General features: G+C 55.5%; 2 protein-coding genes, 1 long non-coding RNA gene and 1 pseudogene across 3 annotated transcripts; 1 reads left to right on the top strand and 3 right to left on the bottom strand.

The window, feature by feature from the left end:
- Positions 355–5,605, top strand: LOC108638119. Its single transcript, XR_001919594.1, has 3 exons — positions 355–537; positions 5,356–5,444; positions 5,565–5,605. It is a non-coding gene; the product is annotated as an uncharacterized LOC108638119 (long non-coding RNA).
- Positions 5,966–7,209, bottom strand: LOC102178762 (annotated as a pseudogene).
- On the bottom strand, positions 12,175–15,093 carry ZNF579 (zinc finger protein 579). Its single transcript, XM_018063056.1, is given in 3 exon segments — positions 12,175–14,239; positions 14,242–14,298; positions 15,013–15,093. Coding segments are annotated over 2 exon segments (1,686 nt in total). The 5' UTR covers positions 14,297–14,298; positions 15,013–15,093; the 3' UTR covers positions 12,175–12,608.
- LOC108638092 (translation initiation factor IF-2-like) lies at positions 14,317–15,912 on the bottom strand. Its single transcript, XM_018063233.1, has 3 exons — positions 15,700–15,912; positions 15,281–15,444; positions 14,317–15,078 (listed from the first exon to the last, which is right to left on the bottom strand). The coding sequence occupies exons 1-3, from the start codon at positions 15,910–15,912 to the stop codon at positions 14,412–14,414; spliced, it is 1,044 nt and encodes a 347-aa protein (XP_017918722.1). The 3' UTR covers positions 14,317–14,411.

Here is a 22,717-nt window from a genome sequence, read left to right as displayed (position 1 = left end):
CGGTGGGCTCGGAATCGGGGCAGTCTCTACGTGCACTGGGCTGCAGACCAAGGTCATGGCTGCTTCGTCTCCCATGTGGGCCATCCCCCTGCCTCCACCTCCTGCAGGCCTCCAGTCTTCCCCCGCCCCCTGTCACCCCCAAAGCCATCCTCCTAATGCTCAAAGATAACCTTTGTCCCTCAGCCTCTCAGGACCACCCGCTGGCTCCTTGTTGCCCTCAGGGAAAGAGACCACGGTCCCCAGGCTGGCCTCAGAGCCCTCTCGGGGCTGGCACCGGCCCCGTCTTATCTGCCGCCCCACCCCGCTTCACCCAACACCCCAGTCACGGGGAAGGACTCACAGTCCTCGGGGGCGCGCGGCATCTCGCTCCCTCTCCTCCGGAAACGTGTGCGGGCGAGGCAGCCGCCGGATGGACCAGCAAAGGGCGTGTGTCACGGCTTCCTAAATCCCGCGTGCTTAGCGATAATTATAGCCAGTATTTACTGAGCTCTGTGTATTACCAGCCCCTGTGCTAATCCTCGCAGCCGTGGGGAAGAGGTAGGTCCTATTATTAGCTCTGTTTTATAGTTGAGGAAAGGAAGACTCGCGGAGATTAAATCTCCTGCCCAGCATCCCGCTGGGGGTCAGCTGCGCAGGCAGGACTCACTCGGGGATAGGTGGGCTCCGCGCCTCACCCCTGGGGCCTCTCTGCTGGGCCGTGGGCTGGGCACATGTGTGTGTCGAGGATGCTGACTGCTCTGGTTTCCATTGAAAGGCAACACCCACATCCCCGGGGCCTAATGAGCCAAGAGGACCAGGTAGATTCCATCCCTGCCCCGAGGATTCTGGAGGGTGCCCTGGACAAGGACACAGGCAATTGTGAAACAGTGTGTTTCCTGTTCTAACGGAGGTGACTCTGAAAGGTCCTGCTGGACAGTGGGTGAGGGAGAGACAGGGCTCTGAGAGAGAGCAGCCGTGACTGGAACTCAAAAACAGATTGTGCGCGTGCGTGCTAAGTCACTTCACTCGCGTCCAACCCTTTGCGATCCCATGGACTGTAACCCGCCAGGCTCCTGTGTCCATGGGATTCTCTGGACAAGAATACTGGAGTGTGTAGTCATGCCCTCCCCCAGGGGGTCTTCCCGACCCAGGAATCAGAGCCACCCACATCTTTTGTGTCTCTTGCATTGGCAGGTGGGTGCTTTACCAAGTTACATTTAACTGCGGAGCACCTGCCTGCTGGATGTAGCCAGCGGGACTGCAGGTTTTGGGGACACATCAGAGCAAAGTGTGCAACCTCCACCATCAGAGGCAAATATCAGCGAGGGAGAGGGGATGAAATGGTTGCCCGGGAGATGGGTCAATGAGGAGATGCCTATGGGCTACCGTGTTTCTTTTATTCTTTTTCTTTCCATTTTATTTTATTATTATTATTATTTTGTCTTTACAGTGTCTCTTTTTGGGGTGACAGAAGTGTTCTGAAATTGATCGTGGTGATGGTCACACAAGCCTGTGACGACACCAAATCCCCTGAGTTGTACACTTTAAATGGACACATTGTGGAGTCTAGGAACTGTATCTCAATAAAGCGATAAAAACAATTCCTGTCCCAGTGAAGCACGCATTCTAACCAGAGGCCCCAGAGACCAGAGGTATTAGACATCCATATCATATTAACACCCCCTGTCCTGTATGTAACAGAATGATGTTCAGTCATTATTGTGGAAGAAACATCAGCATCCTTCTTGATTTGTGGGGGTTTTTTTAAAGTAAACTTATTTTTAAGAGCAGTTTTAGGTTTAAAACAAAATTGAGTGGGAGACAGAGAGATACACCCTCTCGTTGTGGGGTCCCCTCTGCCTTCAAAGGCAACAATGGAGAATCTCCTCGCTTTTGAACAGCCCTCATGTTTTGAGTCTCTTTTTCCAGAGGTTGCATGGGAGTTCACCTGATGAGGCCAGGCCCACTGAAGAGACCTTCCTACTGGGAGGTCACCTGATAGGCCAGGCCCACCAAAGAGCCAATTCTTATCTGAGATTTGGAACCTTAATTCCAGCTTCAGTGTCCCTTCACAGCAGCACCGACATCCACATCTGATTGAATAATTAGGAAGAGGTGTGGGGCCCAGGGAGCAGGGATCTTGGGGGCCATCTAACAATTCTCGCTAGAGAACTGGGGTACAGGGTGGGCCTCCTGGGGGGAGGGGGAGGGGTCATTCCAGGCCAAGAGGCTGGCCCATCCCCGGCCACAAGGCGAGGCAGCGTGGTCTGTGCTGGTAACCAGCGAGTTGTTGTGGAGATGAACCCAGAAAAGGCGTGTGAAGTGCCTGACGCCAGCAAACAGGCCAGATAACAAGTAGTAGCGCTGCTGATTATCCCATTATTAGAAGTCTGGAGGCCGCTCAGCTCTCTCTCCCGGCCACCCCAGCCGGGTCACGTCCCTGGCTTCCCGTCAGGACCCGCCAGTGCCCCCTCCCTCCTGGAGGCGAAAGAGCTGCTTTGAGAGGAGGGGGGAGGAGGGCAGTGGGGGCTCGGGCGGCCGGGTGAGTGGCGGCAAGTATTTGCGGAGCGCAGGTTGGTGCCAGGCACAGGGCCGGGCGTGGCGAGATAAGAGGCCACAGGAGGCTGGGGACTTGGCCTTGGAGGCTGAATTCCAAACTGCCCTCCCGGGGTGCTGAGAGCAGAGGGCTGAAGCTGCAGTGGGGCTGGTGCCCAGGAGAGGCGGGTGAGCTCTGGGCAGGTGGCCGACCCTGTGGGCCTCAGAGCCCCTCCCTGGCTCAGCTCCTCGGCCTGTCTGGCACAAATCTCCAATCGTTGTTCAGTTGCTCAGTTGTGTCTGACTCTTTGGGACCCCATGGACTGTAGGCTGCTAGGCTCCTCTGTCTGTGGGATTCTCCAGGCAAGAAAACTGGAGTGGGATGCCATGCCCTCCTCCAGGGGATCTTCCCGACCCAGGAATCAAACCTGGGTCTCCTGTGTTGGCAGGTAGGCCCTTTATCACTGAGCCGCCGAGCCACCAGGGAAGCCCAAGTCTCCAGTTACCCCTCCTCAGAAGCCCTCCTCGACCGCCAGGCTGAAGCCTCATCGTCCATCGTGCGCTGGCCAGAAGCCCTTGCTTCTTGTTCAGCGTTGGTCCTCTCTCTGGTTTTGATTTTTTTGTTGAAGTGTAGTTGATCTCCAGTGTTGTGTTAGTTTCAGATACACAGCAAACTGCTTCACAGTTACACAGTTACACACGTGTGTGTGCATGCTCAGTCGCGTCCGTCTCTACAACCCCATGGGCTATAGCCCACCAGGCTCCTCTTCTCCAGGGGAGCTTCCCCAACCAGGGATCGAACCTGTGTTTCCTGCACTGACAGGCAGATTCTTCACCACTGAGCCACTGGTGAAGCCCAGTTACAAACGCGCGCGCACACACACACACACACACACACTCTTTCAGATTCTTTTTCTGGGGAAGCCCCAGTTACATACACACACAGACACGTAGACAACACACAGTTTCAGACTCTTTTCCTGGGGAAGCCCCAGTTACACACATACAGAGGCACACACGCTTGCACACACACACACTCTCAGATTCTTTTCCCTTATAGGTTACTACAAGACACTGAGTTTTCTGTGCTTCTTTCCCTTGACAACACCTGGCATTCAGGTGCGCTTCTTTGAGAGTCATAAGGTGGCATTGGACTGTAATATAGACTATTTATATGAGATAACATGGTGTTTGTCGCCCAAAGTATAAAAGAAACAGCTATGGATCCATTCGGGTTCAAATAAATGACTGAATACATGAATAAACAGAAGGGACGGAAGAATTCTCCCCCAAATCGTATCTGGATACGGCCCCCTCCAGAAGGCGGAGCTTTTTTCCCCTCCCTTCCACGAGGGGCGGGGAGCTGCGCTCAGCGATCTGTTTACAAAAAGTAGAGGCTGTGGGGGGCTCACTCCGCAGCGTGCAAACCTCCAGGTGAGGGGAGCATCCTCAGTGACGTCAGGGGGTACCCACATCCGGGAGCCACGGGGCGCGTGGGCGTGGCCTCTCGTCCAGGAATCGCTCAGGACCGCCAGGGTCGTGCAAGACCCAGGCAGCCTCAGGAGTGGACACAGACCAATGGAGGCTCGGGGCAGGACGGGAGGCCACACGGTGTCCTGGGGGTGAGGCGGGGGGATCCTGGGACAGAAAGACAATAGGGAAAACAAGCGAAATCTGAGGACGGGCTCGCATTTGGTTGATAGAAAACTGCTGATATTGGCGTCTTGGTTTTGGATGGTAAGGACATGACAATATTCGGGTAACCTGGGTCAGGGGTACCCAACCTCAGTACCATCATAGCAACTTCTCTGTATATTTAAAGATTCCAGAGGGAAAAGTTATTTAAGAAAAATCTGTGCTACTCAGGTGTTTCTGTAAGCTCTCAGAGTTTATCGGATGGTAACATAACCTGCTGGAGAAGGAAATGGCACCCCACTCCAGTGTTCTTGCCTGGAGAATCCCAGGGACAGAGGAGCCTGGTGGTCTGCCGTCTATGGGGCCGCACAGAGTCAGACACGACTGAAGCAACTTAGCAGCAGCAGCAGCAACATAACCTGCCTGCTTTTCAATGAATTTAAATTTTATATAGGACAAGGAAGTTAGATAAATATTTGATATGTTGGTATGATACACATGCTGAAGTGTTTAGCAGTGATGTGGACGCATGTTTGCAGATTGCTTTGAAATGCATTTTTAAAGGATAGGTGGATGGAGGCTGTCTGTATTTCTGCTCAAGTTTTCTGTGAACCTAAAATGGCTTTAGATATTAAAATCTATTTATTTTTTAAAAGATGGACGGGGAGGTCCCTGGTGATCTAGTGGTTATGATTCTGTGTCTTCACTGCCATGGCCTGGGTTCAATCCCTGGTTGGGGGACTGAGAGACGGCAACCCACATGGCACAGCCTAAATAAATAGATGTATCAAATGCTAAAAGGGAAAGGCAGGTCAGGTCCTGTCAGCCTCTTCACAAGTCCCTGCGAGGCGCTGTCTGCACTTCACTGGGGCAGAGAGCAGGCTCCTGTGAGTTGCTGCTGGATCTGGCCCATCCCCTCGCTTATCTCCTCTCCTGTCTCTGCCTCCGCTCAGGCTGGCCTCTCTGCTCCCTGGACACACAGGTCACAGTCTCACCTCAGGACCTCTGCAGCCGCTCTGCCCTCCCCTGGGACACGTCCCCAGTTATCTTCGAGGCCCCCTCCTTCAGCTCCTGTTTGGACAGCCAGGAGTTCCCACCGCACCCCCACCTTGTCCTGCGTCTCCCCGCTCCACAGCATCATCCCCTTCGAAGATGCCTTGTCCCTTCCCTGATCACCACGTTTTCATGCCTGTCTCCTCCCGCCAGGAAGGACGCCCCTCGTGGGAACGGCCTCGTGTCTGTTTCACTAGACAGCGCGTGAGCTAGCACGCTGCCCAGCCCAGAATGGGAGTTCAGTAAGTGTTTTGTTTCTTTTTTTTTTAATTTCATTTTCTTTATTTACTTTTGGCTGCCCTGGGTCTTCATTGCAGAGCACGGGCTTCTCATTGTGGTGGTTTCTCTTACTGTGGAGACAGGCTCTAGACGCATGGGCTTGGCTGCCCTTCAGCACGTGGGATCTTCCCAGACCAGGGATTGGACCCATGTCCCCTGTACTGCAAGGCAGATTCTCAACCACTGGACCACCAGGGAAGCCCAGCAAGTATTATTATTATTTTTTTTTCAGTGTTTTTATTTATTTATTTTTTTTAGCAGACAATTTACATACCCCCCCACCCCTTCCTTTAAGTTAGTGTTGACAATGTTCCATAATAAACTACTTAAAGAGAAGCTTTGGTCAAGAATGGAATGAAATTGCAAAACAAAACAAAACAACCCCCCAAACAAAACCCAAATCACTGCTGCTTTAAAAAAAACCGACACTTTCACCAATTATATTCAAACAAAACACACAACGAGATTTGCGCCATGTGCGTCTTCAGTGTTTCCTGGCGGCGGGCTCTCCTCCCCGTGACATGGCAGCGCTGCCCCGGCACAGCCGGTCCGTCCTCATGCTGGGTCTGGAGGCTCGCTCAGCTTCACATTATCCGAAGACCCTGGATGGAAGACTCTAAGGTCTTGAAATCCCAAATGGTCATGGCCCCATCGATGCCGGAAGTGCAGAAGTTGCGACAATCTTGCTTGTCCACCTCGTAAATAGACACTTGAGTAATGCTGTTCTGGTGCAGCGTCTCCAGGGCCGTGTTGCGGTCCTCGGTCGTGGCCCGCTTGTCCATGTGGCGGAAGCGCCCCATGGCCGACATGTTGCGCTGGATGCTCTGTTTGGGGATGGCCAGCTTGGAGACAAAGGTCAAGCAGCCGCGGTCGTCGTAGTTAAAGAGCATGGGGCAGCAATCGTGGCCAGCAGCCACGACGCTGTTCTCTGAGATGAACAACACACTCAGGAGGGGCAGGAACTCTGTCTTCAGAGTTGAGACCTGAACGCTTTTTGAGGCGTCGGCAATGGACACGGTGCTGTCATGGCTGACCCAGGCCAGTCGGCTGCCGCTGGCCGAGAAGCTGACCCCATGCACCCAGCCGCCGGTGCTGCTGCCCCCAAACTCGGACATCAGCTGACCGAAAGGCGTCTTGCTGCCCCAGGGCGTGCTGGCTGGCTTCTCATCCACTTCTTTAATGTAAGCAGAAAACACTCTGCATTTGAAGTCGCAGGATCCCGCGGCCAGCAAGACATTATTGGGATGCCAATCCAAGCTGAGGACCGTGGAGCGGATGGGTTTTTTTAATGTGCTTGCTCACCCACCAGTCATTTTCAGACTCGAAGTAACAGACAGAGATGAGTCGTGCTCCACTGCCCACAGCAAACTTGTTCTCTAGCGGGGACCACTTGACGAAAGTGGCCGCCCGGTTAATTCTCAGGATCACCAGGGTTGGCTTCCAGACACCATCCTTCTGACTCCACACGTAAGCGTTGCGGTCGGCCCCGCAAGTGACGATGCGGTCACTTTTGGGAGCCCAGTCGATACCTGTGATGTGTCCATTGTGTTCCTTGAGTTCATGGGCTTTCACCCGCTGGCCCCCGTTCTTCTTATAGATGTGGACCTCGTGATTATTGGGGCTAAGGGCAATCTGGGTACGATCCCTGTTCCAGGCATGACAGGTGATCGGCTCCAGTAAAAACTGATGCAGGGACATTATTCTTAGTGTTTTCAAAGGATAGAAAGCTGGGATCGGGGCCGTCCGGACGGGCTCGGAGCGTTGAATTCTCGGACTCTGGTCAGCCGATGCGAACAGGCTCCGGCGGGCGCGGGCGGGGGACCCAGCAAGTATTATTTTGAACTGATGTCCTGAGTATATTTATATGCATCCCCTACTGGAACGTGAGGTTGTTTGCTGGTCTGCTGATGTTTGACCTCTAAACACAAGATGCTCCGTAGAGTTTAGGATGAAAAAATGAGTGAACAGGATAAGGATGAGTCACAGGCATTGGCATGGTGACAACCGAGACTCGACTGGTTCTGGAGGTGGGGAGAGGAGATGCAGTCTGGTGGGGCTGAGCCCTTGCCCTGTGCGATCTCCCTTGCCCTGTGCGATCTCCCTTGCCCTGTGCGATCTCCCTTGCCCTGTGCGATCTGGCGTTATCTCCGGGGGGACAATGTCAGAACTGAGTTGAATTCTAGACGCCCCAGGTGGCTCAGTGGTGAAGAATCTGCCTGTCAGTGCCTGCCAGTACAGGGGTCGCGAGTTCAATCCTTGGGTCAGGAAGATCCCCTGGAGGAGGGATGGCAACCCATTCCAATATTGTTGCCTGGAGAATTCCACGGACAGAGGAGCCCAGGGGGCCACGGTCTATGAGGTCGCAAAAGGGTGAGACATGATTTAGTGACTGAACAACAGAAGTCTGATGATGGATCGCTTGATGTGTGACCAGATGCCACAGACATCTGATGGCTGGGAGTATCAGAGATGACGTATTTCATGAGCAGTGTTAGAGGAGAGTGGAGAAGACAGACGGAAGGGTTTTCTGTACATACCTACAGTAGTCACATCTGTAGGGACAAGAAGTGGAAGGGTGATTGTCGAGGGCCGAGTGGAGGGGAGTGGAGAGTTATTATTGTTTAATAGGCACAGAGTTTCAGTTGGGGATGATGAAAAAGTTCCAGAGATTGAAGATGGTGATGGTTACACGACAATGTGAATGGCCTTAATGCCACTGAACTGCACACTTAAGGGGTAAAAAGGTAAATTTTATGTTCTGTTTTACCTCAATAGAAAAAGAGCTAGAAAGTGGTGGTGTGGGTGGGGGAAGAGCACACGCTTTGGGACCACAGTGCTCGGGGTCATATTGAGAACTGCCGCTTCCGACCAGACCTTGAGCATGTCTGTTCACGTCTCTGGACTTGAGTTTCCTTCTCAGGAAAATAGAGCTCCCTTGGGAAGCCTGCATGTCTCGCTGGTGGGACTGTAGGTGGAGAATAGTCTGGCAGTTTCTTGGAAAGCTCACCTTCAACTTCCCACACACCCTCGCAATTCCGCTCCTGGGAATCTGCCCGAGAGAAACAGAGACACATGTCTGCAGGAAGACTTGTACACACGTGTTCACAGCAGTACTGTTTTCTTTTAAGTTATTTATTTTTAATTGGAGGACAACTGCTTTACAGTGTCGTGCTGGTCTCTGCCAGGCATCAGCCTGGCCCAGCCATAGGTGCACACACACCCTTGCCCTCTGGAAGCTCCCTCCCACCTCCCGCTCCTCTGGGTCGTCACAGAGCTTTGGGTTTAAGCTCCCTGTGTCACACAGCAAAGTTCCACGGGCTGCCCAGGTTTCCACGTGGCGATGCATATATTTCAATGCTGCTCTCTCAGTTCTTCCCACCCTCTCCTTCCCCTACTGTGTCCACAAGCCCTTTCTCTATGTCTGTGTCTTCACTGCATAGCAACACTATTTGTAAGCGCCAAAGCATCAAAGGCCCGTGAATGGATGGAATGGAATATTATTCAGCCGTGAAAGTAGTGACACGCGGATCCAATTTACAACCCGGATGGACCTTGAGGACATCAAGTGAAAGAGACCGGATACAAGAGGCCACGTGTTGTGTGACCCGTGTCTGTGCAATGTCCAGAAAAGGCAGGTCTCTAGTGACAGAAAGTATATTCGTGTCTGCCTGGGATTAAAGGTGGAAGCTGGAAGTGCGTTTAATGAGCAGAAGAGGTCTTTGGCGGTGGGGTAGGAGGGTGGGGGTGGGAAGGGGGGTGGGAAGGGGGGTGGGGGGGCGGTGGTGGTGACGAAAATGTTCTAAAATTGGATTGTGGCAATACTTGCGCGATCCTGTGAATTTACCAAAAGTCATTGACCAGCACACTTAAGATGAGTGAATTCTGTGGAATGTAAGTGACACCTCAACAAATATGCTTAAGAAGAAAAAGAAGAGCCTATAATGGTCTCTCTCTAATGATGCCACTGTGAAGACTGTGAGCTAATTCACATGAATCTCCTTAGAGATGTAAGGCAAATACCCAAGAATCAGTTCTGTATTCTTATGATCGAGTGTGACAAGATCGTCTGTGTAAAATGCTCACTCCAGGGAAAGACAGCAATCGACACAGAGTTAAGATTCACAAACAGCCCTAATAATGCTTTACGGCAATACCAATCACTTGGTTATTTTACAGTTTCCTGGGGCTGTCCCACGTACATGGGCCTCAGTTTTCTCACCTGCGGAATGGGAGACGTGGACTCCGTCTCTAAGGCCCTTTTCTTGTCGTAAGTCCTATATTTTGTTCTAGGAATGTTTCTCTTCGGATGTAGTGTCTTGAAGTATGAGTAAGCACGTGGGGTGGGGAAGGGTAGTGGGCACACCTGTAGTGGCGGTGCCTTGGGGCTTGGAGGCCAGGATGTGTGTGTGTGGGAGCCTTGAAAGGTGGGTTGTACGGCTGGGAGCTGATTGTGAAGGTCGTATGGGCTTGGTGCAGGGTTCAGGGTGTGGAACCAGTCCAGCCTGCACTGGAATCCCGCATCTGCTGTTGCCTACCTATGGGACTTTGGACAAGAGAGTCCTGCTCCGAGCAGTGTTAACTCCTCTGGAAAATGGCGAGGATGTTTCCTGTGGGAACTAGGATTCCCTGAGATCATACCTATATCAAGAAGAAAGCAATAGCAGCAAAAACTGCCCCCAGGTGTCAACCACTGTCTTCAACTCTTCCCATAAAGTGATTTTTCTTTTTCGGTCATGCCATGGAGCTTGTGGGGGTCCTAGTTCCCTGACCAGGGACTGAACACAGGACCTTGGCAGTAGGAGTCCAGAGTCCTAACCACTGGACCTCCAGGGAATTCCCCACAGTAACACGTTGATCCGAAGGGCTCAGTTCATGTTAGTGATCACGGAAGTAGGACAAATGCCTTCTTAGCATGAACCCTCAGTTTGCCTCTTATAAACGGGGCTGCATAATCACCTTCCTCAAGGAGTTTCATCCGTGAGATTGTGCTGAAATGGTGTCTGGCCCGCCGTTGGTATGTGGCAATAGGGAGCCACTGAAGGTTCTTGGGGAGGGAGGTGGCTGGCCTGTAAGGAAAGCGTACCTCAGCCCCCTTTCCCCCAGCACCCAAGGTTAAGTTATAGTTTCAGGTAGGATCTAGTGCTCCGGAGAATGGGGCTTGTTTGGAAACTGTCATTATTTGTGCCAATACGTGATTACCTCCCCAGCAGTCTGTGAGCTCCCCAAGGCAGGTGTTCCTCTGGTCTTTGATGCCAACAGGCAGCCTGGGGTGTGGCGAATGCAGCACAAACGGAGACCTTCCCGCGTGCCGGGCACCATTCCAAGGGCTCGGCTACAGTGGATCTCGTTACGTCTGGGAATTCTGCAAAGCACAGAGTGGTCATCGTCTCCCTGGCCTGCCTCTCAGCCCCGTCTTCGCAGCTTCCCTCCTGCCCACTCTCTCTGCCAGTGTTTCATCGCACCAGGGAAGCAGACCCCCTCCCTGAGCCTTGAGCCTCCGTTTGCTGCTCTGGAAAACAAGGATGATGTCACCCATCCCTTGCCTGGCCTCCCAGGTGCAGAGATACCTAAGTAGTCAGGGCCACTGTCTGCACGGGGTGAGAGAGCTTGGGCGGGGGCAGGGGGGCAGGATGTCGGCAGGAGGAAAAAGAGGGAGCTTAAGGAGGACTGGCCTGGAGACATCCTCCCTCCACTACTAGGACCTAAACAAATGGGCTAAACACACACACACACACAGACCTCGAGGCTGTGTACACAATGACACTGCCCACCCCACCCATGATTCCTTGCGGTTTCTTAACAGGGAGCAGCCACCTAACACACACACACACACACACACACACACACACACACACACACACACACACACACACACACACACACACACACACACACACACACACACGCTCCTTTGCCCTGCTCACACACACACACACACACACACACACACACACACACACACACACACACACACACACACACACACACACACACACACACACACACACACACACACACACACACGCTCCTTTGCCCTGCTCTTCCCTCTTTCCACTGGTTCTTCATTCAGGTCAGAGGTCATCTCCCCAGAGGCCCGCTGTCCCCTGGGCTCCGTCTGCACAGCACCCCACAGTTCTCTTGGAAGTCCTTATCAGTACCTGATGTTGTGGTGCAGACTGGTTTATTATCTAGGGCAGTGAGGTTCTGGTGGAGCTTTTGGTGATGTGGAATGTTCTAGATTTGCGCTGTCCACCTGGGTAGCCACCGGCCACAGGGAGATACTGGGCACTTGAAACAAACACTGAGGAGTGTTTAATCTTATTCCGTTTTAATTATTTTATCATGAACGTATTATTCTCTGTTTCAGTGGGAGCGCCGCCTGGGGCCCGTGGCCACACCGTGTGAGCCGGTACCGAGTGGCAGTCCCGGGTCCCGCAGAGCGGCTTTCCTCTTCTCACGTACCCGGGGCCTCACGCTCACTCGGGCAGTGTTCAGTGAATGAGTGCACATAGGGGTCCCCGAAGACCCCTGGGCAGAGGGCAGCTTGTCATCTCCCGCCCCTGGCTCTTCTCATGAGTGTCTTGCTTGGCTTTTGGGCCCGTGTCCCCTTCTTCCACTCTGAGCCAAGATGCCACCCTGCTTCCCAGACTCTCCCACCCCACTGGCTTTCCCCGTACAGACAGCCCTACTCTCTCCAGTTCCACAAACTCACATTTATTCACAGACGGACAAAGGGACAGGGACAGACCTTTGCTCACTGGGGACTGCCCCCCACCCCAGGATCTGGCAGTTCCAAAAAAGTGACGGTGTCCAGTGTGTGAAACAGGGAGGCAGCCAGGCTTGGGGGGGGTCCCCCCTTTCAGTCTCCATCCGTCTGGCCAACGTCCTCCGCCTCTGACTCAGAGTCCTGCCTTCAGACGTGGGGCAAGCAGTTTCTAACCAGCATCAGGGGCCTGGGGGTGGGCAATGGGGACGGAGGGGCATCCAGCCCCCGCCCCTAGTGTCGAGGGCTGGAAGGGGAGGGTGGGTTCACAGAGGAGGCTCCTCTCCTTTCACTTCCCTCCTCCATGCTGCAAACCGGGGTGGGGGGGCAGCTCCCACGGTGGGGCTGAAGGGGTGGGCGCGGGTCAGGAGGCCAGGCCCCCCAGACCGTGCAGGTGAGCCTTGCTCTCAGTCTCCTCTTCCTCCATCTCGAAGGCCGAGTGGTCTTGGCTGTCGAAGCAGGAGGCGCTGAGGAAGACAGGGGGTGCCGCCGCCGGCGACTGGGGCGGGGACCCCGGGGACGGCGGCTCTTCCTTGATATGGGCGAGGGGCAGCGGGAGCCCCTCGGCCTCCTGGCCTGCGGGGGGCGTCGGGGCACGCGGCGGCGAGGCCGGGGCCTGCAGCGCCTGCTGCGCGGCGGCGGCCCGCTCCAGCTCGGCGCGGTGGCAGCGCTGGTGGCGCAGCAGGCTGTAGGCGCGGGAGAAGCGGCGCGAGCAGTGCGGGCAGGGGTGCGGGGCCGGGCCCCCCGCGTGCACCTGCGCGTGGCGGGCCAGGTCAGCCAGCCGCTTGAACTCCCGCTGGCAGCGCACGCACTGGAAGGGCCGCGCACCCGAGTGGGTCACCCCGTGCTGCCGCAGGTGAGCCCGGCGCCGGAAGCCCTTGCCGCACTCAGGGCACCAGAAGCGGGGCTCGCCGGCTGGGGCCCGGGCCGGGGCCGCCTCGCCTCCGTTCTGCCCGCCCGGCCCACCCTCTGCCCCTTCGCCCCCCTCTGGCCCCCTCCCTGAGGTCCGGCCGCCCGCCGCCACCGCCTTGTCGTCCTTCTTGGCCGCCGCGGGCAGCGGGGCCAGCAGGCTGAGTGCGCCGTGGACGCGGCGGTGCTGGCGGAGGTAGGAGGCCAGGCGGAACGCCAGGCCGCAGTCCGTGCACACGAAGGGGCGGTCGGTGGAGTGGACCAGCCGGTGGCGGGACAGCGACCAGGGCCTGGCGAAGGCCTTGAGGCAGATGGAGCACTGGTGGCGCTTGGGGCGCGGCGGGGGGCCCCCCTCGCCCTCCTGGTCGCCCTCGGGGCGCAGGCACGGGTGCGCTTTGAGCTCGCCCTTGGTGGCGAAGGCCTCCCGGCAGCGGAGACACAGCAGCGTCCAGTCGGCCTGCAGCAGGACCTGCTTCTCCTCCTGCCGCCCGGCTGCCAGCGCCAGCTCGGCCCTGAGCTCCGCCGCCCCGGCCTCGGCCTCAGCCCCGGCCCCCTCTGGCTCGCGGGCTCCAGCGCTCGAGGCGGCTGCTGGCGTGCCCGGCTCCCCCGCGGCCCACGGCTCGGGCCGCGCTGCTGCCGCCTCCTCTCGCGCCGCGTCTTCCTCCTCGGCTCCGGCGCCGGGCGGCTGCTCGGCGGCCTTGTCCTGCGGGCCCCAGCTGGACTCAGTTGCCTCCTTGGCCGCCCTGTCGATGGCCAGCTCGACGCCGCCTCCTGCGTGCTCCTGGGCCAGGTGGCGCCGGAGTTGCGCCGGCTCGGGGAAGGTGCGCGGGCAGGCGGCGCAGCGCAGCGGGGGCTGCGGCCCGTGGCCACGCAGGTGGCGGGAGAGGTGGGCCGGCCGGCGGAAGGCCTTCGGGCACAGGGGGCAGGCGTGGGGCCGCAGGCCTGAGTGGCTCAGCCGGTGCCGAGAGAGGTAGTAGGGGAAGCGGAAGAGGCGGCCACACGTGGGGCAGGGCAGGGGCGCCCGGGGGGCTCCAGCGCCCCCCCGGCCCCGGCCCCGGCCCCTCCCACGGCCTCGGCCCCGGCCCGGCCCCGGCCCCGGTGAGGTGGGCTGCCCTGGGCTGGTGGAGGGGGCTGCGGATCCATGTCTGTAAAGAGAAAGGGAAGAGACAGAGATATTGTTGCGGGGACTGGGGGTGGGGCGGGGGGCGGCGCGGAAATGCAGAGACAGAGCGATGGAGAGACAGAGAGGGTCAGAGGCTTAGCGGGGCAAGAGAGGGAGAGACAGACGCAGGAAAGGGGCCGGGGTGAGAGGCAGAGACCTGGAGCAGCAGGAAGATGGGACGGCGAGAAGCAGAAAGCAGGCGAGAGATGGGGACACCCAGCAGAGACAGAGATGGAGAGAAAACAAAGAGATGCAGGCAGAGATGGGGCCAGCACAGAGGCCAGCGGGACCATGGCAGGATGGAGCGAGGGAGCGACAGGGAGACCGAGCCGGGGACAGACAGAAGAAACGGGCAGGATGGAGCGAGGGAGCGACAGGGAGACCGAGCCGGGGACAGACAGAAGAAACGGGGGGCAAAGTCGCTGAAGCGCTTTTCCTCCGGGGGGGACCCAGCCGGAGCCTGCCGGGAGGGGCCAGGACACGGTCCCCGGTGCCAGAGAGGAGGGGGTGGGAGGCAGAGTCCGGAGGCCCCGGAAATGGAGTGTGGGTGCCCGGGTGGCCAGAGGCTGGGAGAGGCCGGGATAGGAAGGTTGGGAGTCCTGGGCCGGGAGGGGGCTCAGGGGCCCGGATTCCAGGGGCTGGGGGTGCGCGCGCGCTGGGGAGGCAATGCTGGGGGCCGGCATCTAGACTTGAGTACCTGGGGTGGGGGCGTGGATTCCGGGGTCCCTGGGGGTGGAGACGGCTGCGGGAGGGGGCCGGGCGCCTGAGACAAGGGAGAGTAGGGGGCTGGGGGCCCGGGCCTGGGCGCCCCCCGACCCGGGGAAGGCCGCTGGGGCTGGGCGGGGAGCCCCCGGCCCCCCGCAGGCGTGATCAGCAGAATCGGGGCGGCGGGTCGCGGCCTCGCCGGCAGGGTTCCGAGCCCTGGGCCCGCGGCTCGGCCCCGCGGCCCGGCGCCCGGCCCTTACCTCCGCGCGCTCCGCCTCTCCGCTCCTTTCTTCCTTCCCCGCGGCCGGCCGAGCGCGGACGGTGGTGGCGGGGAGGCAGGGCCCCCGAGCGCGGTGGGGGCGGGGGCGGGGGAGGAGGCCGCCTCGGTGTCGCCGCCTAAGCCTTCCCCCCGGAAACCCGGCTCCTAGCCCGCGCCTGGAAGGGGAAAAGGCTGGCGGGGAGGCCGGAAGCGGGTGGACGCGGGGACCCAGGAGGCGGGGACGCAGGGCGGCTCGGACGCCTGGGTCCTCTAAGGGGAGGGGGCTGGGGGCCCGTCCTCTGCCTCCAGGAGGTCAGCCCCCACCTCTCACAACACACACACACACACACACACACACACACACACCCATTCATTCCTTCAACACATGCACATTCATCAGGTCCTGTCTGCGCCAGGCACTGTGCGGGGCGAGGCGGGTGGCCGGGAAGGATGGTGAATGCGGCCCTGAGTGACAGGCGACGGGAAAAGTCTCCGCAATCGGGACGGGAACCTGGCTGCAGCCGTCACGCGGCTGCCTGAGAAGGCCACGTTCCCTCTGTGCCCCTCAGTCTCGCCCTCCGTGATTAACCCCCCCGTGGCTATCCACTTGACGCTAAGAAACCAGTTACTCATTGTGCTACGTACTTTGACTCCATCCGAAGCCGCCAGTGTTTATTGAGCACCTACTATGAGCTAGCTCTGTCCTTGGTGCTGGATCTGAAGTAGCAAAGACAGAGGCCACCGGACCCAGGGCACAGGGAGCTCCCGGTCTGACGGAGCAGGAGACAGTCACAGGCCCTCCTGCCCTCCTGGAGAGTGTGCTCCAAGGCAGGAAACAGGATGCCGTGGGATTACCGGAGCAGACTCGCCTCTGAGTGAGAGTGACCCCTGAGGGCTTCCTGGAGGCAACAGTGTTTCTGCTGAAACCTTCAGGATGAAAACCAAGAGTTAGAAATGGGAAGAGGAGCAAATGGAAATAGGAAAGAAATATACTAGCGCTACTCAGAAACATGTCAGGAGAGGTGTCTGTATCACGTTAATTGTTGCAGTATTGTGCCTTACTTCAGGGGAAGTGAACTAAATGCCCATCGGTCAGGGATTTGAGTGATAAATCTACTCAGCGGAATGCTGTGTGTTCATAAAAGAAAGAACAAAGAAGTTTGCTGTGTAAAAATATGGAGAGGTTCCAAGTGATAACAGAGAAACGTGGAAGATGGAGCACAGCCTGCCCCATTTGCACTTATCAGCAGGCTGTGTCTGGGTGAACTGGGAGAACTGGGAGGAGAGCGAAGAGCTCGCAACATTGTCTAACTCCCAGGACTGAAAGTGACTACACTCTCTCCTTTTGTACTTTTGGAACTTGAAACCATAGTGAATGTGTTCCATACTTCACAAAGTAAAGAGAAAAGAAACAAATGGGGATAATAAAAAATAAATGATAACTTACAATGTAAGTGCTTTACAAACACAAACCCATTTGTTCCTCCTCCTGTTCAGTTCAGGTCACTTCAGTTGCTCAGTTGTGTCTGACTCTTTGCAACCCCATGAATTGCAGCACGCCAGGTCTCCCTGCCCATCACCAACTCCCAGAGTTCACCCAAACTCATGTCCATCCAGTCGGTGATGCCATCCAGCCGTCTCATCCTCTGTCGTCCCCTTCTCCTCCTGTCCCCAATCCCTCCCAGCCTGTTGGGAAGTGGGTAACGTTACTCTCCCATTTCATAGAGAAGTAAAGTGAGGTCCTGAGAGTTTCAAAGTGATGGGTCTAAGTCTCTGTATCTCACAAAGAGATGAGAGAGATGATAGTGGGTGAGGAGCATAATTATTAAAAGCACTTGGTCGATAATGCTGTATTTTAATGATCAAAAGTCTAAACACATCCATGAAAACAACAAGCACCAAATCTGGGGTAGGGTGACCTCTGAGAAGGGAGAGACAGTCAGGGAAGGGGAGAGATCTATGGAATCAGGAGTACCTTATGTTTTAAAACTAGTAGTCAATCTATGAATGTGTGCGTGTGTATATTTTTATTTGTTAAAATACACACAACATAAAATTTACCACTTTAGAGACTTCACTGGTGGTCCAGTGGTTAGGACTCTGGGCTTCCACTGCAGGGGTTGTGGGTTTGACACTGGTTGGTGAACTAAGATCCCACATACTTTGTGGTGCAGCCAAAAAAAAAAAAAAAAGATAAAAATTTACTATTTTAGCCATTTGGAACTGTGTACAATTCAGTGATATTAAGAACATTCACAAAGTTGTACAATCAACTCCAGTGGCTAGTTCCAGAACTTTTTCATCACCCTGGACAGAAACCCAGATCTATTAATCTGTCATTCCCCATGCCCTTCTCCCCTCAGCTCCTGGCAACCAATAATTGTCTTCCTGTCTCTATTTCATATCAGTTGAGTCATCCAGTGTGTAGTCCTTTATGACTGGCTTCTTTCACTCACAGTGTTTTCCAGGTTCATCCATGTGTAGCCTGTGTCAACACCATTCTTTTGTATGTAATTATTTTTGGCAGCACTGGGTCTTTGCTGTGGTGCATGGGCTTCCCATTGCAGTGGCTTCTCTTGTCGAGGAGCGCAGGCTCTGGGCATGCAGGCTTCAGTAGTCGCAGCACACGGGCTCAGTAGCTGCAGTTCCCGGGCTCTAGAGCACAGGCTCAGTAGTTGTGGTTCAAGGGCTTAGTCGTTCCACCGTATGCGGAATCTTCTCAGACCAGGGGTTGAACACGTGTCCCTTGCATTGGCAGGATGATTATTATTCATGGGTCACCAGGGAAGTCCAATGCTTCATTCTTTTTATGGCTGAGTAATATTCCGTGTATGGGTTACTGTATTTTGTTTATCCATTCATTTGTTCAGGAACCTTAGGTAGTTTCTACCTTTGGACTGTTGTGAACAGTACTGTTAAAAGCATTCGTTACGTGTAAAGTTTTTGTTTTAATGGCTGTTTTCAATTCTTTTGGGTACATACCTAGGTGTGTGTGCTATTATTTTATTACGTATATTTTAAAGCCTTAAACTATTTTTTTCCTAAAGAAACGAATTCAGGAATGAAGGTGGGGGAAAGCAGTTTCAGAGGGATCAGCGTGCTGTCCGTATGTGCAGGCGGCGGCCGTGGGAATCCGTGCCTTGGGGGGACACGTGGGGCCTTGGTTGGGGGCATGGCAAGAGCCGCACAAGCAAGGACGTCCGGCCTCCCAGTCCAGGCTGAAGGCCGGACGCATTCCGAGTGTACTGAGGAGCCATTGAAAAGGTTTTAAACTGGAGAATCACATGATCCGATTAGTGTTTTAGAGAAATTCCTGTGGGACCCGCGCGGAGGCCGGGCCGGATGCAGGGGAGATGGAGGAGCAGAGCAGGGAGGGGGCGGGGACCAGGTCCAGGTGAGCGAGGAGGCCTGGGCGGGGCCGGCTTGGGCTGGGGGCGGGGCCGGCTCGGGCAGGGGCGGAGGCCCCTGGTTGGGGGCGGGGCCTTGTGCTGATTGGCCCAGCTCTGCCCTTCTGGGTGCCACTCCCGCCGCCACCGCCTCTTCATTGGCTTCCCTGCTTCGCGGCCCCGCCCCTCCCTGGAGTCCTGTCTCCAGCTCTTGGAAACCGCAATCACTTTTGCTCCCGCGCTGAACACGGTCCCAGGGCTCTCACCTCTTCCTCCTCACCTTCCTCACCTACACCCCCGCTCCCCTCCCTACCTGCCTGAACCCTGGAGCCTCCCTTAACGGATTCCAGCCTTTCTCCCTCTGCTCCATCCTCACCGCGCTCTTGGCTCGTTCACTCTCAGGCCTTTGCACGCGCACTTTTCTGCCTGGAATGCTCTTCTCCTAGGTTGTCGTGTGCGACTCTGTGACCCCATGAACTGTAGCCAGACACTTTCCTCTGTCCATGGGATTCTCCAGGCAAGAATACTGCAGTGGGTTGCCATTTCTTTCTCCAGGGGATCTTCCCAACCCAGGGATCGAACCCGCTTCTCCTGCACTGCAGGCGGATTCTTTACACCTGGGTAGCTCTCTCCTGGGGTGCCATCATGTTTTCCTTACTTCCCTCGTTTCTTACAGATCTCCTCAGAGACATCTGTCCCCTCCACCTTAGCTCAGATAGCCCTTTTGGGAATTCCCTGGCAGCCCAGTGGTTAGGACTCCGCGCCTCCATGGCAGAGGCATCGGTTCGATCCCTCATGGGGGAACTGTGATCCCACAAGCCGCGCAGCGCGGTCAAATAAATAAAAGTTAAGAGCTCTCCTGTCACCATCTAGTCCTTGCTTGGCCCTAATTTTCAACATTGTACGTATCACAAATATTAGTCTGTGTATCAGTTGCCCACTGATTGCCTATTTCCCCTTCCACTGGAGTATAAACGCCCGAGGGCGGGGGGTTTCTTCTCCTGTTTGTTTAGCCGCTTTACCCTAGTGAGTGTCGCAGGTCGGGCAATATTTGTAGGTGAATAAGGAGGGCCGAGGGGCTTCCCAGGTGGCGCTATTGGTAAAGAACCCACTGGCCAATGCAGGAGATGTTCAGAGACGCAAGTTCGATCCCTGGGTGGGGAAGATCCCCTGGAGGAGGGCATAGCAATGAACTTTAGTATTCTTGCCTGGAAAATCGAGGAATCTGGCGGGCTACAGTCCAGCGGGTCGCAAAGAGTGGGACACGACTGAAGCGACTTAGCGCGCACACACAGAGGGACGCGGGGTGAGGAGGACGCGGTTTTGCAGTGGGGGCGCCCTGGAAGGGAAGACTACCGTGGGGAGGGGTGAGATGCGGAGAGCGGGTGAGAGGGTCTGCGCGAGGGAGTCAGCGCCGCCCACAGACGCGTGGGAGTCGCCGGCGTCTGGCTAGTAATTGACGCTCCGGAACCGGTGAGATCGCCCCCAGGGTAAAACCCACCCCTTCAGCCTCTGAGCCTCAACTGAGCACATCGATAAAATGGGGTCTCCGTGTCACGAGTAGGGGACCAGGTCCAGGCCACCCCCTGGCACTGGGGAGCATTCGGGAAAGGGGGTGAATTCCTTTCACTACCGTCTCGGAAGAGAAAGGATTTGTGTGCAGGTGAGGTGGGAGGGAGGTCCCTATTCATCACCCTACTGCCAGGCGGGGGTCTCCATGACAACCCTGGCACGTTTCCAGGCCCTCGGCTCTGCAGGCCGAGTGGGTCTCCAAGTGGGCGGGTCTTGTCCCTGGGGGCGGTACCTGTACCTAAGGAGGTGGGTCTTGTTTTTCCAACTCGGAGAAATATATATATATATATATATATATATATATATATATATATATATATATACATTTTACCCCAAATGGGTGAGTCTGCTTCCCCTTGCTGAGAAGTGGGGGTAGAGAGGAGAGGTTGAGCATTCCCAGGGCCGACCTGCCACCTTCCCAAGTGGGCACGTGTGGATCTCCAGGCAAAACGTCTTTCTTGAGCGACAAACTCCCACTTGTTAGCCCTCAAACTTATCTCCTTCCTCTAAATGTTTTTTTCTCTGTGAAGTATAAGACGTATCGGTGTAAAGGGCATGATAAAAACGCACAATTTAACAAAGAATTTTAAAATAATCAGCAGATTAAGAAAAGGAATGTTGGCAGCCGCCCCAGAGCCCCATAGAAGGTTCCACTATGTCCCACCCCGAGCTTAACCCATCTATCCACACTGTTGTGAGTTTTACAGGGGAAAATAAAAGTTTTCCTCTAGATGGCTCACACCCACAGGGCGTCCTAAACAACATTACAGTTCAGTTTTGCTTGCTTCCATGTGGTGGATTCGGAAAGGGACTCTACCTACCTGGTTTCTTTGGCCTGGCTTCTTTGTAACTTTCCCTTGTGTAACCATGTGTCTCTGTACTCATGCATTCTCTTCCTGTATAGTGTTTATGGATTTATCTGGCTGGGTTGGGTCTTTGTTGCGGCAGGTTCCTTGTGGCATGTGGGCTTAGGTGCTTAGGACATGTGGGATCTTAGTTCCCCCACTGGGGATGGAACCTGTGTCCCCTGCAGTGCAAGGCAGATTCTTAACAACTGGGCCTTCAAGGAAGTCCCTATAGTATTTCATAGCATAATATTTGTTGTTGTTGTTGTTCAGTCGCTAAGTCACGTCCAACCCTTGTGCAATTATGTGGACCCATGTAGCCCACCAGCCTCCTCTGTCCATGGGGATTCTTCAAGCAAGAACACTGGAGTGGGTTGTCATTTCCTTTTCCAGGGGATCTTCCTAACCCAGGGATTGAACCTGGGTCTCCTGCGTTGCAGGAGGATTCCTTGCCATCCGAGTCACCAGGGAAGCCTGGATAAATATACCACCTTTTATTTATTCACTGTATTGGTGATGAATGTCTTAGTCCATTCAGGCTGGTATAACAAAATACCACAGACTGGGTGGCTTATAAACAACAGAAGTTTATTGCTCACGGTTCTGGAAACTGGAAGTCCAAGGTTAAGGTGCTGGCATTTGCCTTCTGCTGAGGGGTCTTGTTCACTGCTGTGCTTTCCCGCTGTGGCCACGTGGGGTGGAAGGGGCTACAGTCTCTCTGGAGTCCCTTCAGTTACAAAGAAGCCCTTTATGAGTCATGAATCCCATTCATGGGGGCTCCACCCTCATGACTTAAGCACCGTCCAAAGACCCCACCTCCAAATACCATCACATTCATTGGGTACTAAGATTTCAACATATGAATTTGGGGGGACACGCTCAGATCATAGCAATGGGTATTTCAGTGGTTCTGAGTTCAGGGTTTCTCTAGGGTTCAGGCCTATCAATAGCAGAGCCTTATTAAAGTGTGCCATTGAGGGCAGGAGGAGAAGGGGGCAAGAGGATGAGATGGTTGGATGGCATCACTGACTCAATGGACAGGAGTCCGAGCAGACTCCGGGAGATAGTGGAGGACAGGGAAGCCTGGCATGCTGCAGTTTGTGGGGTCAGACGTGACTTATCGACTGAACAACACCACCTCCCAAGCATCTCAAATTTAAGAAGCTCAAGATGGCACTCGTGACCCCTCTAGCCACTACCTAAACTTGCTTTCTCTATGTTTTCGGCCCCACCATGAAACCAGCCCCCACCCCAATTCCTCCTTTTCCATTAAACACACGCACACACACACACAACACACCCTCTCTCATCCCACCTCCAGGATTCATCTTGGCGCCTCCCCCCCCAGCTCTGTCCACCGCTCGGCTCCAAGCCTGCACGTCTCTCTCCTGGTGGACTCCAGTAGCCTCTCTGCATTCCCTCAGCTCCCTTCTCCACTCAGCAGCCAGAGGGACCCATGGGAAGTGCAGCAGCAGTCGCATCCCTTCACACTTAGCAGTCGTGCTTATCCGTGTCCGCGGAGCACAGTCAGATGCCTGTAAGCCCAGGGTCTGCGTGCCCGGGCTCCTGCTCACCTCTCCACCTCCTCTCACCGGCCCCTCCCCTCCTGGGCTGGCCCAGCTGTCCACTTGGCCG

Source organism: Capra hircus, chromosome 18 (assembly GCF_001704415.2).
Source record: "Capra hircus breed San Clemente chromosome 18, ASM170441v1, whole genome shotgun sequence".
NCBI classification, from domain to species: Eukaryota; Metazoa; Chordata; class Mammalia; order Artiodactyla; family Bovidae; genus Capra; species Capra hircus.
The sequence above is the reverse complement of the archived record's forward strand: the minus strand, read 5'-3'. Positions and strand labels throughout refer to the sequence as shown.

Bases quoted from the DNA above. Each gene is read 5' to 3' on its own strand.
- LOC108638092 (XM_018063233.1), bottom strand. From the start codon at position 15,912: ATGAGTAACTGGTTTCTTAGCGTCAAGTGGATAGCCACGGGGGGGTTA. The intron at 15,445-15,699 runs GTGCCTGGCGCA...GGCGCGGGCTAG, and splicing joins CACCCGCCTCGCCCCGCACA to GAGCCGGGTTTCCGGGGGGA. The intron at 15,079-15,280 runs GTAAGGGCCGGG...CCCTTGTCTCAG, and splicing joins GAGAGGCGGAGCGCGCGGAG to GCGCCCGGCCCCCTCCCGCA.